The sequence below is a fragment of the Anolis sagrei genome, chromosome 11 (assembly GCF_037176765.1).
Source record: "Anolis sagrei isolate rAnoSag1 chromosome 11, rAnoSag1.mat, whole genome shotgun sequence".
NCBI classification, from domain to species: domain Eukaryota; kingdom Metazoa; phylum Chordata; class Lepidosauria; order Squamata; family Dactyloidae; genus Anolis; species Anolis sagrei.
This window is the reverse complement of record NC_090031.1, coordinates 27,524,416-27,539,475: the sequence shown is the minus strand read 5'-3', so window position 1 is coordinate 27,539,475 and position 15,060 is coordinate 27,524,416. Positions and strand designations below refer to the sequence as shown.

The 15,060-nt window shown below is 46.1% G+C and overlaps 1 protein-coding gene across 3 annotated transcripts in view; it reads left to right on the top strand.

Moving 5' to 3' along the window:
• Positions 1–2,187: 2,187 nt before the first annotated feature.
• Positions 2,188–15,060, top strand: part of MYO1C (myosin IC) — a 28,215-nt gene continuing 15,342 nt past the window's right edge. Inside the window, exons 1-12 of one of the 3 annotated variants that reach the window (XM_060756927.2) lie at positions 2,188–2,338; positions 10,138–10,296; positions 10,397–10,512; positions 11,672–11,870; positions 11,967–12,047; positions 12,716–12,895; positions 13,022–13,120; positions 13,239–13,352; positions 13,980–14,051; positions 14,138–14,257; positions 14,363–14,448; positions 14,567–14,672. In XM_060756927.2, coding sequence (XP_060612910.2) covers positions 10,171–10,296; positions 10,397–10,512; positions 11,672–11,870; positions 11,967–12,047; positions 12,716–12,895; positions 13,022–13,120; positions 13,239–13,352; positions 13,980–14,051; positions 14,138–14,257; positions 14,363–14,448; positions 14,567–14,672 — 1,299 coding nt within the window. In that variant the 5' untranslated portion in view covers positions 2,188–2,338; positions 10,138–10,170. Of the gene's footprint in view, positions 2,339–6,537; positions 6,671–9,733; positions 9,807–10,137; positions 10,297–10,396; positions 10,513–11,671; positions 11,871–11,966; positions 12,048–12,715; positions 12,896–13,021; positions 13,121–13,238; positions 13,353–13,979; positions 14,052–14,137; positions 14,258–14,362; positions 14,449–14,566; positions 14,673–15,060 lie in introns of those variants that run through there. The other 2 variants (XM_067472063.1, XM_067472062.1) reach the window with 2 other exon arrangements.

Genomic DNA, 15,060 nt, shown 5'->3' with positions numbered 1-15,060 from the left:
AGGTACTTCCTTGGACCTGCCATTTGCCCATTTAAGTGCAATGTAGAGATTCCATGGCCTTTGCTAATGACACGCAACATGTTGTATGTGATTAATCCTCTGGATATGCGTGCAACAGGTCAGCTTTCCCATGTTACTTTCCATCACATCTCCGAAACACAGAAGGCATGTACTCCAAGACATGCACAGACAATGCTAACTTCCCACAGAGACTGTTTGTGTTGCCTGTCAAACAATCGCCTCCCTAGGTTGGCTCATTGAAGGAGCCGGGAAGGAAGCATGTCTGCTGTGATGACAGGCGCTGTTGAGAGAGTGGCATCCGAGAGAACAGAAGCTGTGAAATAAAAAACCTTTAAGCATGATAACATCCGAGAAAAAAAAGAGAAAAAAGGATAACCCACCTGCAAAGAGGGCGAGGCCTTTGAACCGAAGGCAAAGAAACCTCCAAGTAGGCCTGCCTGGGAAGGCCCAATGGCAGGGAAGGGAAGACAAGACAGCCCTCCTGGAGCCTCTCAGAGCAGAGGCTTCCTCGCCTCAAAGGCCCTGGGTCTCTTTGATGCCCTTTTATCCACAGAGACAGCCCTGTCTTCTGGGACCCCCTCAGAGAAAGACCCCTTCCTTCTGCCTTCACATCCCCTAGAGAAAACCCTTTACTCTGCCTTTTCACTCAAGGACAGACCCCTTTCTTCTGCTCTTGTTTTCCTTCCGAGAGCCCTTCCTTCTGCCTTCACTTCTCCTTTCTCCCCTTAGATAGAATGCCCATTCTTCTGGGGCTTCTTTTCCTCAGAGACCCCTTTATTCTGCCTTTCTTTCCCTCAGAGAGAGCCTTTTTACTCTGTCTTTTCCCTGAGAATGTTTTACTCGATCTTTTCCCTCAGAGAGAACCTTTTACTCTGTCTTTTCCCTGAGTGTTTTACTCTTGTCTTTTCCCCGAGAGGCTTTTACTCTTATCTTTTCCCTGAGAGAGAGGCTTTTACTCTGTCTTTTCCCCAAGAGAGCCTTTTACTCTATATTTTCCCTAAGAGAGAGCCTTTAACTCTCTCTTACCTCAGCAAAAAACTTTTACTCTGTCTTTTCTGAGAGAGAGCCTTTTACTCTGTCTTTTCCCCCGAGAGGCGTTTACTCTATCTTTTCCCTCAGATAGTCTTTTACTGTCTTTTCCCTCAGAGAGCCTTTTACTCTGTCTTTTCCCTCAGCGAGAACCTTTTACTCTATCTTTTCCCTCAGAGAGAGTATTTTACTCTGTCTTTTCCCTCAGTAAGAAACTTTTCCTGTCTTTTCCTTCTTCTTCTGGTTTCTTCTGGATTGAGAGAACCAGCCGTCTGCGAAGACGTTGCCCAGGGGACGCCGGATATCTTGCAATCCTGCGAGGAGGCTTCTCTCATGTCCCCCCTGTCTTTTCCTGAGAGAGAGCCTTTCACTCTCTTTTCCCTCAGAGAGAACCTTTTACTCTTGTCTTTTCCCTGAGAGTCTTTTACTCTGTATTTTTCCTCAGAGAGAACCTTTTACGCTGTCTTTTCCCTCAGAATGAACCTTTTACTCTGTCTTCCCCCACAGGGAGAACCTTTTACTTAGTCTTTACTGTCAGAGAGGCTTTTATTCTGTCTTTTCCCTCAGAGAGAGAGAGAGAGAGAGAGAGAAACAGAGAGACCCCTTCTGTCTTCAATTCTCCTCAGAGAGAGCTCTTTCTTCTTCCTTTCTCCCTCAGAGAGGGGAAGCCCTTTCTTCTGGGACCCCCTTTCCCCTTCCTTCTGCCTTCACTTCCCTTTGGAGAAAGCCCATTCTTCTCCCTTTTCCCTTCAGGGAGAGCCTGAGAGGAAGTGACCTTCCTTGGGCCTTCACTTCTCCCCAGAGGGAGACCCCTCTATTCTGCCTTTTTCCCCTCAGAGAGAGAGAGAGAGAGAGAGAGAGAGACCCCTTCTTTCGGCCTTCCCCTCTCCTCAGAGAGAGAAAGATACCTCTCTCTTCTCCCTTTTCCCCTCAGAGAGAGAACTTTTCTCTGAGAGAGAGAGAGAGAGAGAGACCCTTCCCTTCCCTCCTCCCCTTGCTCGCCCTCCTTTTCCCCTCAGGAGCCCCCCTCGCCCTGAACCCTTTTCCCGCCCAAATTGGGCCCTTCGGTGGGCGTGGCCTGGGCGGGTGGCATTCGGCCCCCTCCCCTGCCCTCCCTCAACCACGCATGCGCACCCCGGCCCCTGCCTGCCTGGCCCCGCCCGCCCTCTCTCTCTCTCGCCCCGACCGAAAAGAGGACTGAAAGAAGGAAAGAGAAGGAAAGAAGGAAGGGCGGCTGGGGAGAAAGGAGGAAGAGGAGGAAGAGAAAGAGGAGGAGGAGGAGGAGAAGGTAGGCCAGGGCGTGCCTCTCAGCATGGGCGGGGGTGTGTGTGTGTCTGGGGGGGGGGGCTCTTTGGGGCCTGGCCACTCCACCTGGGCACCACCAGGCCACTCCACCTTCACCCCCACTTCCTGCCACAGAGCGCACCCTGCCAGTCATAATAGGCATTCCTATAGGCAACTCCATAGTATGGGATATTCAGCCTGTTGTGAATCAGAACCCTTCCATAATAATGATAATAATAATATAATATAATAGTAATAATATAATAATATGATAGTAGTAATAATATAATAAATAAAATAAAATATAATGTATTAATATATGAAGAAATAATATAACATTAATACAATAACATAATATAATAGTAATAATAATATAGTTTTAACAATAATAAAAGAATAATAAATAAAATAACACAATATATAATAAAATAACGATATAATAATATAAGATGATGTATTGATATATTAATAAATAATATAATATTAATACAATAATATAATAGTAATAATAATATAATAAAATAATGATAATAATAAAAATAATGTATTAATATATTAATATAGTATTAATATAATAACATAATATGATAGTAATCATATAATATTAATATGATAGTAATAATAATATAATAGTAATAATATAATAATAAATAAAACAATACAATAACAATAATATAATAAAATAATATAACAATATGCTTATTTTTTTATTTATCGTGTCATCAGCAACTATTGTATTACAATTCTAACAGAGCAAAACAAATACACAGATTAAAAAGAAAAAGGAAGAAAAAAAAACACAGATTTTGCAAATTTGGTATTTGGTTAAATGTCCTTTGACCAGTATCTGGCCACTTGGAGTGCCTCTGGGGTTGCCGCAAGGAGGTCCTCCATCGTGCATGTAGCAGGGCTCAGGGTGCATTGCAGCAGGTGGTCAGTGGTTTGTTCTTCTCCGCACTCGCATGCCGAGGATTCCACCCTGTAGCCCCATTTCTTAAGATTGGCTCTGCATCTCGTGGTGCCAGAGCGCAGTCTGTTCAGCGCCTTCCAAGTCGCCCAGTCTTCTGAGTGCCCAGGGGGGAGTCTCTCATCTAGTATCACCCATGGATTGAGGTGCTGGGTTTGGGCCTGCCACTTTTGGACTCTCACTTGCTGGGGTGTTCCAGCAAGTGTCTCTGTAGATCTAAGAAAACTATGTCTTGATTTAAGTCGTTGACGTGCTGGCTGATACCCAAACAAGGGATGAGCTGGAGATGTCTCTGCCTTGGTCCTTTCACTATTGGCTGCTACTTCCCGGCGGATGTCAGGTGGTGCAATACCGGCTAAGCAGTGTAATTTCTCCAGTGATGTGGGGCGCAGACACCCTGTGATAATGCGGCATGTCTCATTAAGAGCCACATCTACTGTTTTAGTGTGGTGAGATGTGATCCAGAAGCAACCAAACAATATGTTAATAATAAAATAATAAAATATAATAATATATTGATAATATAATATTATGTTGACCGAAAGGTCACAGGTTCAAATTCGGGGAACAACTTGAGCTTCCGCTGTCAGCCCCAGTTTCTGCCAACCTAACAGTTAGAAAACATGCAAATGTGAGTAGATCAGTTGGTACCGCTCTGTCGGAAAGGTAATGGTGCTCCATGCAGTCATGCCGGCCTCATGACCTTGGAGGTGTCTACGGACAACGCTGGCTCTTCAGCTTAGAAATGGAGATGAGCACCAACCCCCAGAGTTGGACATGGCTGGACTTAATGTCAAGGGAAAACTTTTACCTACCTTTACCTAATAATAATAAATCTTTATTTATATCCCAATTTTCTCTCATGAATGAACCCAAACCAACTTCCAGCATGTTCAAATGCAATCAAATGCAATATAAAATCAACAACTATCTAAGACACCAATATAAAATATAATGAACAATCAGTAAAACATAAGTAATACAAATAATAATAATAATAATAATAATAATAATAATCTAAAGGGCACCATGGATTTTCCCTCTATGGGTTCAACTAGTAATAATGATAATAAAAATAACCTAAAGAGTGGTTTGAATCCAGGGAGCGAGCTGAGTTCCTGCTGTTAGTCACAGCTTCTGCCAACTTAGCAGTTAGAAAACATGCAAATATGAGTAGATCAATAAGTACCACTTCTGTGGGAAGTTAACAGCATTCCATGCAGTCATGCTGGCACATGATCTAGGAAGTGTCTATGGACAACGCTGGCTCTTCAGCTTAGAAATGGAGATGAGCACCAACCCCCAGAGTTGGATACGACTAAATGTCACGGGGAAACCTTTACCTTTACCTAAAGAGCACCAGCCAGTATCTAAAACATATTGTAACTGGCCCTCTGTCTCCACTGATTCTTCCTCCATGGATTCTACCAATAAGAACAACAACAAGCACTGGCCATTGTGTAAAAATATTTTAATTGTCCCTCTGTCTCCACGGATTTTCCATCCATGGATTCAACTACTACTACTACTACTACTACTACTAATAATAATAATAATACTATAGCTGGCCCTCTGTCTCCATGGATTCTCCCTTTATGGATTCAGCTAGTACTAAAACTACTACTACTACTAATAATAATATAACTGGACCTCTATCTCCATGGATTTAAATAATAATAATAATAATAATAATAATAATAATAATAATAAATATTATAGCAGGCCTCTTTCTCCATGGTTTCTCCCCCTATGGATTCAACTAGTAATAGTAGTAGTAGTAGTAGTAGTAATAATAATAATACAAATATTATAGCAGCCCTCTGTCTCCACAGATTCTCCATCTGTAGAATCATGTAGTAATATTACTACTACTACTACTACTACTAATAATAATAATAATAATAATAATAATAACAAGCCAGTAAAGGTGGTCCCAGTGGTGATAGGCACACTGGGTGCAGTGCCTAAAGACCTTGGCCTGCACTTAAAAATAGTCGGAGCTGGCAAAACCACCACCTGTCACCTGCAAATGTCACCCTACTGGGATCTTCACGCATTATTCGCCGATACATCACACAGTCTTAGACACTTGGGAAGTGTCCGACGTGTGATCCAATACAACAGCCAGCAGAGTGATCTTGTTTGGCGTGTTCTCGTCTTCTTGCACATCAAATAATAATAATAATAATAATAATAATAATAATAAATCACAGAGTCCTAGATGCTTGGGAAGTGTTCGACATGTGATTTTGTGATACGAAATCCAGTATATAGATCTCGTTTGCTGTGACATACTGTGCTTCTGTGTCAATAATAATAATAATAATATAGCAGGTCCTTTATCTCCACGGATTTTTCTACGGATTCAACTAGTAGTAATAGTAGGAATAATAATAATAATAATAATAATAATAATAATAATAATAATACAACAGCCAGCATAGGGATCTTGTTGGCTGTGAACTAATCTTGTTGTGTTTCAAATAATAATAATAATAATAATAATAATAATAATAATACAAATATTATAGCAGGCCCTCTGTTTCCACATTCTCCATCCGTGGAGTCAACTAGTAGTAGTAGTAGTAGTAATAATAATAATAATAATAATAATAATAGCTGGTCTGTCTCACAGATTCTCCCTCTATGGATTCAACTTGTATTAGTAATAATAATAAGCACTGGCCACTATGTAAAAAATACTATAGTTGGGTTGTTGTGTGTTTTCCAGGCTGGCATAGATGCAGGCGAAATGTCAGGAGAGAATGCTTCTGGAACATGGCCATGCAGCCCGGAAAACACATAACAACCCAGTGATTCTGGCCATCAAATCCTTCGACAATAAACACTCCAGCAAAGGATAACGGCCACTACGTAAAAATATTATAGCTGGCCCTCCGTATCCATGGACTCTCCATCCATGGATGCAACGGCCCATTGAAGGTCACTATAATAAGGTGGATGGAAATGGTGTAGAAGAAGCAGAGAAAGAGGAATTTCCGAGGCGGGCCTATCCCTCCCTGGCATGGCCCCTCCCTCCCTCTGCCCCCCCCCCCCCCCCGCTCCCTCCCAATATGGAAAGTTGGATGGAACTCCTGCTCTGCACACAAAAGGGAGGGAGGGAGGGCAGGCCTTGCATTCCGGTCATTCCAGGCGCTTGACTCAAGGGGACTTGCCAGGGAGGAAGCGGCTGGGCAAAGGGTGGGTGGGTGGGGCAGCCCCTCTTTTGTGGCCCTGGGACCATGATCACCATCATTATTATTATTACCCCGGGCACAAGGGGGTCCCTTTGGGCCGCTCTTCCTGGAAGAGGCCTCCGAAGCCGAACAAACAAAGCCCGGCCCCTCCTGGGATCTGGTTGTCAACAGGGCAAGTAGCGGCAGAAGCATCAATAGGGCCTCCCTAGAGGATACACTTGAACTTCCTGAACATAAGCATTGCTGGGTGGAGGCTTCTCCTTTGGAGGCTTTGAAACAGAGGCTGCATGGCCATCTGTTGGGGTGCTTTGGTTGTGTTTTTCCTACATAATGGCAGATTGAGGTTGGACTAGATTGCCCATGTATTCCTCTCCACTGCAAGCTAGACTTTTTGTGTCTGTGTGCAGCCATAGCTTCCCATCCCTTTGGCTCTGCTTCCCACTCTTGTGTCCAGATCGGCCCTTATACAGTCATTTCCTTTCCTGGGGCGTTTCTCTCTTCCTTGGGATCCTGCCTGGGAATCGTCCAGAGGAAATCCTGCTTCCTTGCTGAGGCGGTTGCTTCTGCCTGTGAGAGGACCCCGTGTATGTGCGTGTTGTCAGAAATATTAAAAATTAACTGGGTATTTTTATTACAAAAGTGTGAGTGAGGAGACTGAAGTCTTCTAGAGTTCATGGGCCAAAGCTAGTGTCGTCCTGAGGCGTGCGAGGTAAACCTCTGTGTGAGCGAAGCCTCGCGTGAGAAAGCTCCAGTGTGAAGGCTGCTGCATGGAAAGCTACTATTATTTGTTTATTTGTGTTGTTGAAACCTAGTTCTTGTAAATAGTGCAACCGTATTATTCTGTGAGAGTGAGTCAAGCACTGAAAGAGTTAGTAGTCCGAAGCCTGTTAGAGTTAATGGGCCAAAGCTAGTGTTGTCCTGAGGCATGCGAGGTAAACCTCTGTGTGAGAGAAGCCTTGTGTGAGAAAGCTCCAGTGTGAAGGCTGCTGCACATAAAGCTACTATTTATTTGTTTATTTGTTTTATGGAAACCTAGTTCTTGTAAATAGTGCAACCATATTATTTTATGAGTGTGAGTCAAGCACTGAAAGAGTGAGTAGGCCAAAGCCTGTTAGGGTTAGTGGGCCAAAGCTACTGTCGTCCTGAGGAGTGTGAGGTAAACCTTTGTGTGAGAGAAGCCTCATGTGAGAAAGCTCCAGTGTGAAGGCTGCTGTGCGTAAAGCTACTATGCATTTGTTTATTTGTGTTATGGAAACCTAGAGGAGGGTCTTCTGTTATTAAGCCCACTTGCTCAACATGTATGTGTGTGTGTGAGCATAGCTGGGGTCCCCGCTTGTTTGGGACGTTTGAGGAAAGCAAATCAGCCCATTCTTTCCCCTGTAACAAATAACCAATGGGGTACAGTGGGTCACTAGGGCAGCCAAGCCCATTTCTGCCTCTCCCTTGGAGATGCCTTTCCAGCAAGGAACACTTCCAGCAGCAGCCACAGGCATGGGACTGTTCACTTTTCCCATGAAAACTATTTTTCTCCTTAAAAGGAAAGTGACAGCATGGCTGTTGGTTGTGGGGGAGGCATGAGGCTCACTGGGCTGGCGCTGCTGCTGAGTCAGGCGGCCTCCTGGCCGGGCATTGCCTTTGGGTGTCTATGGGAAGGGCAGTGGGGTGGGCGTGGGGGAATCTGGGTCAGCCCTGATTCCTTGCATTTGGATGCAGCCATGGTGGGCATTCTTTCCCCCTTTCCTCCATTCAGTAAGCAAAGTTACTTGCGGCTGAGTTGACGTCTCCCTCCAGCCATGTTGGAAATGTTTACAAGTTAGCAAATTCTGCACAACGCCTGCATCTTGACTTCACAAAGATATAATGTCCTTTGACCAGAAACTGGCCATTTGGAGTGCCCCTGGTGTCACTATAAGAAGGTGCATGTGGCAAGGCTCAGGCTGCATTGTAATAAGTGGTCTGTGGTTTGCTCTTCTCCACACTCGCATGTCGTGGACTCCACTTTGTGGTCCCATTTTTTAAGGTTGGCTCTGCATCTTGTGCCAGAGCACAGTCTGTTCAGCGCCTTCCAAGTCTCCCAGTCTTCTGTGTGCCCAGGAGGGAGTCTCTCGTTTAGTGTCAGCCATTGGTTGAGGTTCTGGGATTGAGCCTGCTGCTTTTGGACACTTGCTTGCTGAGCTGTTCCTGCAAGTATCTCTGAAGATCTCAGGAAGCTATTTCTTGATTTAAGGTGTTGGCTTGCTGTCTGATATCCAAACAGAGGATAGGCTGGAGATGTCACTTCCTCGGTCCTTTCATTATTGGCTGCTACTTTCCGACAGATGTCAGGTGGTGCAATACTGGCTAAACAATATAATTTCTCCAGTGGTGTTGTGCGTAGACATTCTGTGATAATGCGGCATGTCTCACCACTGTTTTAATGTGGTGTGGTGTTTTTCACACTGGGCATGTGTATTCAGCAGCAGAGTAGTAAAGCACAAGGGCAGATGTCTTCACTGTTTGTGAACCCCAGGTTGTGCCAGTCAGCTTTTGTATGATATTATTTCTAGCGCCCACTTTTTGCTTGATATTGAAGCAGTGCTTCTTGTAAGTCAGAACACAGTCCAGAGTGACTCCCAGGTATTTACATTGCTCCTTCCCAGGTCATCCTCCGAGCTTGGGATGCTTGTCTGTTCTTAAGGTGAAAAGCACATGGCTGCGTTTTAGATGGATTAGGAATCAACTGGCTTTCCCTGTAATGAGCAGTAAGAGCACCTAGAGCTTCAGAGAGCTTCTGTTCAACCATTTCAAAGCTCCATGCATGGGTGGTGATGGCACGATCGTCAGCATAGTAATAATAATAATTATAATATGAAGTTTCTAAATAATTCCCAATAGGCCTGTTGATGTATTTGAATTGGTTCTGATGCCAATGCCGCTTTCCATTTTTTGTCCACCTAAAGAGCACCTAGAGCTTCGGAGAGCTTCTGTTCAACCATTTCAAAGATGCCAAGTGGCGTATTTTTCAAGCCTTTGAAATACAAAGCAACAGGGAGGCAACATATGGGCCCAGGGGTCAGAGAGGGACACAGGTGCCTCTTCCCTTTCCCTCCCTCCCTCCGTCTCTTTCTCTCTGGGGTTTTCTTGGGGGAGGAGATGCTCCTTCAGGTGGAGAGTGGCACCTGGGTCGTTCCTTCCCTGGCACCTGCAAGGAAGGGAGGTGGCTGCTCAGTCCTCTCGCCATGCAGCCCTTGAGGCTGGAGGGGCTGTGGGCCCAAATCCAGCAGAAAAGGGGCCTCATCCCCATGGGGTACCACCTACCCCACCATGAGGTAAGATCCCCCTCCCATAAACACACATCGGCACCCTGGGAAGAGCTTGGGGTTCTGGATTGCTGTGTGTTCCAGGCTGTCTGGCCATGTTCCAGAAGCATTATCTCCTGACGTTTTGCCCACATCTATGGCAGGCATCCTCAGAGGCTGAGGGGAGTTTGGGGATCCTTTGGGAGTAAGAGTTGGGGCAAGGGTCTAAGGTGCCTTCTTTGGCAAGGAAGCTCCTCAAGTCCTGTCAAGCCCGGTGGAAGTTGTTCTGAGATGCTCTGCATCATTCTGTGAGATGGGGCCGCACTCCTTACCCCATTGCCCCCCATGTCCTTCCTCCCAGGCCACGGTGGGCAGCGAGGGGGTCCGCCTGGAGATGGAGAGCGCCTTAACGGCCCGTGACCGGGTCGGGGTCCAGGACTTTGTCCTCTTGGAGAACTTCACCAGCGAAGCCGCCTTCATTGAGAACCTGCGCAAGCGCTTCAAGGAGAACCTCATCTATGTGAGTGCCGTCCTTTCCTCTTAGGGCTGGGGGGAGCTCCTGTTGACGTTGGACCCCCATCCGACTCCCTTTCTTTCCTCCCCCCCCCCCCCCCCCTTAGACCTACATTGGCTCCGTCCTGGTCTCGGTCAACCCTTACAAGGAGCTGGAGATCTACAGCAAGCAGCACATGGACCGCTACCGAGGGGTCAGCTTCTACGAAGTCTCCCCTCACCTGTGAGTGTTTAAGCAAAGCCGCACCCAGTGCCAAGGCATTGGAAAATGTGTGTCTGTCTGAGGAAGGGAGGAAGAAGAATGGAATTTTCCCTGCTCCGTTTGCCCAGCATTTCCCAGGTTGCTAAGGAACCAATCTTGGAAATATTTTTTTGTTTGCTCAGCTTGGAGAGAATGTCCTTCTCCATTTCGATTGAAAAAACACATGGCAGCTGGAGCTCAGGCACTGGTCACTGCCATGCACATCCTGCCCAAGGTTATAGTCCTCATCAAGGAACTAGATGTTAGGGAAAACTACCCTAAATGATAAGCAGAGCATCCAAAAACAAACAGGATACAAAAAGTTGAGTGCCGGCTCATTCGCGAGCAGAGTGTGATGTGGCTGTAAAGAATTCAGAGCTTAGGAGGCAAAGATGCAGAGTCCAATCTTAAAAAGTCACAAAAGGTTTATTTACAATAATGAGAAATAACTGTATTTTGTAGTAACTAAGAACTGGGTCTGAGCTACTCTAACATCCATCTCTTCTAAGGTTTCAAGAGAGGGAAAAACTCAATCACTGCATTTCTCTTGACACAAGTAGAGAGAGATCTCAAAGCACACAGTACATACTCTCCATGCTGAAGTGTAAGAAGGCAGAAATCAGATTAAAAAGGGCTTGCAGAAGAAAAGTATCAATTTTAAACAACCAATCAGAGTGAGAGAGGAGAGAGTAAATAGATACATTCACAACTGTCATACCTAGTTTACATAATTCCTTGGGAAAGGGGACTATGGTCAGGATCCCTCCAGCCATTTCCCAAGCCAGGTAACTATTAGAACCATTGTGTATCAGCTCAGGATATTTGTCCATTTAATCTGAGACTGAGAGTCTGGTGCTTTCACGAAAGATGGAGCTGGGGGAAGGGAATCCCCTCAGCCAATACTAAACTAACTAACTGCTCCTCATTGAGGACTAGACACTTGGGCAGTGTGGGATTGAATGCCAACATCTAGATTAGTGTTGATAGGCAGGCCTTGACTTCCCAAACATGATACGACTATGGGGACAGAAGTGTTGTTTCAAGGGGGGGAAACATGGCCCTGGGAGGCCTCTTCCACCTGCCCCAATCCCCCCCCCCCAAATCTTGATTCCGAGTGACCCCTCCTCCCCCTCCACTCCAGCTACGCCATTGCAGACAACGCCTACCGCTCTCTGCGCACAGAGAGAAGGGACCAGTGCGTCTTGATCTCCGGGGAGAGTGGGGCAGGCAAGACAGAGGCCACAAAGAAGGTGCTGCAGTACTACGCCGTCACTTGTCCGGCCAGCGAGCAGGTCGAGACCGTCAAGGACCGCCTCCTGCAGTCCAACCCAGTCCTGGAGGTGAGGGCATCCAGAGGGAGCGTGTGAGAGGCTAAGCAGGCCTTGCCCTCGTTGCCCCACGGATGCTCACATTGCCTCCCTCTGCCCTTTCTCCAGGCCTTTGGGAATGCCAAGACCCTGCGAAATGACAACTCCAGTCGCTTTGGGAAGTATATGGACGTCCAGTTTGATTATAAGGTGGGTCTGCGGGCAAGCCGGTGGGGGGGGGGGCGGTGATCTTTTCAAGTGGAGAAGAAGAAGACTGAGGTCTCTAGGAGGGTGGGGGAGCATTTTTGCTGCCATGTCCCTCTTCCTCCTCCTCCTCTTTATTTTCTTCCCCTCCTCCTTCCCCTCCTCTTCTTTCCCCTTCCCTTCTTCTTTTTCCCTCTTCTTTTCCTCCTCTTCTCCCCCTCCTTCTTTTCTTCTACTTTCTCTTCCCCTTCTCTTCCCCTCCTCCCCTCCTTGCCCCTATACTCCCTTTTTTTCTTCTTCTCTTCCTCCCCCTTTTTCCTCTTCTTCTGCTCCTTTTCCTCTCCTCCTCCATTTACTCCTCCTCTTTTTCCTCCCCTTCTACCCATCCTTCCCTTCCTCCTCCTCTTTTCCTCTTCTTCCCTCCTTCTCTTCTTTCTCCCCTTCTTCCTCTCCTTATCATCCTCCTCCACTTCTTCCCCCTTCTCTTCCTCCTTCCTCTCCTTCTCTTCTTCCCCCTCCTCCTCCTCCTCCTCGCTTTTTCATCCTTTTCTTCCCCTCCTTCTCCTCTTTTTCTTCTTCTTCCCCTCTTCTTCCTCCTCCTCCTCTTCTTCCTAGATGCACTAGATGACATGAGTCCCCATTTGTTCAATCCTGCTTCCTTGTGCCCTCCCCAGGGGGCTCCCATCGGGGGCCACATCCTGAACTACCTGCTGGAGAAGTCACGGGTGGTGCACCAAAACCACGGTGAGAGGAACTTCCACATCTTCTACCAGTTGCTGGAGGGCGGCCAGGACGACTTGCTCCGGAGGCTGGGTCTGGAGAGGAGCCCCCAGCAGTACCACTTCCTGGTCAAGGTAAAGTGGGTGCTCCCCCTCCCCCACACTCCCAACCAGGGTCATCTCAGGTAAAGAGGAAGGAGGGGCTTGAGCAGGCCCCGCCCCCATCCCTACTTGTCCTTCCCTCCTTCCTGTCACTTGCAGGGCCAGTGCGCCAAGGTGAGCTCCATCAACGACAAGAGTGACTGGAAGGTGGTGCGCAAGGCCCTCACGGTCATTAACTTCACCGATAATGAAGTAGAGGTAAGGAAGGAGACCTCGGGGACCCCTGGGCTGCTGCTGCTGTTGCAGCCTCTGGACTGACCACTCTGGACTGACTGCTCTGCCCTTCCCTTTCTTTCTTCCTTTCCCCCCGGAGTAGGACCTGTTGAGTATTGTGGCCAGCGTCCTGCACCTGGGCAACGTCCAGTTTGCGGCCGATGAACAGGGCAGTGCACAAGTGACCACAGAAAGCCAGATCAAGTACTTGGCGCGGGTGAGTGAGCATCCAGAGAGGGCAAGGAAGGGTTAAAAGATAGTAGATAAATATATTACATGTAATATTACTAATAATACTGCAGTATAGTACAATATAGTAATATATAATACCAATAGTGTGCTATGCTAATAATATAATATATTGTATGTACATATAATATTGATCATAATATTGTAAAATAATATACTAATAATACAATATAATAATATAATTATATATTACATGTAATATGACTAATAATATTGCTGTATAGTGGTATAGTACAATATAGTAATATATAATGCTAATATTGTACTAAATGAATAATATAATATATTGTACGTACATAATACTGTAATATAATTTACTACTAATAATACAATATTATATATTACATGTAATATTACTAATAATATGGCAGTATGGTGGTATAGTACAATATAGTAATATATGTTAATATCAGGCTATGCTAATAATATAATATCTTGTATGTACATATAACTTGTAAGCTGCTCTGAGTCTCCTTCGGGGTGAGAGTGGGTGGGGTGTAAATATAGTAAATAAATAAATAAATAAAATTAGAATGATCTGACGTTAGGACTACGGGTACGCCATGCTTTAGGGTGACGGCCTTCTCTCCTGCAGCTCCTGGGGGTGGAGAGCGCTCTTCTTCGGGAAGCCCTGACTCACAAGAAGATCATTGCGAAGGGAGAAGAGGTGAGGGCCAAGGTGGCACAGGGGAGGGGCTCCATGCTGGGCAGATGGGCAACTGACTAACCGACGAACCTCTTACGGCCTTTTAGCTGGTCAGCCCCTTGAATCTGGAGCAGGCGGCCTACGCGCGTGATGCCTTGGCTAAGGCCATTTATGGTCGGACCTTCTCTTGGCTGGTGAACAAGATCAACCGGTCCTTGGAGTACAAGGTCAGTGGTCAGCTGGGCCTTGGAAGGAAGGAGGGAGGCAAGCAGGAATGGCCTGAGGGTCAAGGTTCGTTCCACGTTGGGCTCAGTCTGCTTTCCTTTTGGTAGGAAACGGAGCTCTTGGGGTGGAGGAGAAGCTGCTCTGTTCTGGGTCTGCTGGACATCTACGGCTTCGAGGTCTTCCAGCACAACAGGTGCGTTGCTCATGTTGCAAGCCACACATTGCCTTCCCCAAGGGTCAAAAGGTGACCCCACTCAAAACAAAATATCCCTCATTACGTGGGGCTGAACTTCCTACTGTTTCTTCCACAGCTTTGAGCAGTTCTGCATCAACTACTGCAATGAGAAGCTGCAGCAGCTCTTCATCGAACTGACCCTGAAGTCGGAGCAGGAGGAATATGAGGCAGAGGGCATCGCGGTGAGAACCATTGACCTCTTGAGCAGTGTTTCTCAACCTTCCGAATGCCATGACCCCTTAATGCAGTTCCTCATGTTGTGGTGACCTCCAACTATAACATTATTTTCGTTGCTACTTCCATAACTGTAATGTTGCTACTATTATGAATCGTCATGTAAATATCTGATATGCAGGATGTATTTTCAACCATTGGACCAAATTTGGCACAAATACTCAATACACCCACATTTGAATACAGCTAGGGTTGGGGGGATTGATTTTGTCATTTGGGAGTTGTAGTTGCTGGGATTTATCGTTCACCTACAATCAAAGAACATTCTGAACTCCACCAATGATTGAATTGAACCAAACTTGGCACAAAGAACTCCCATGACCAACAGAAAATACT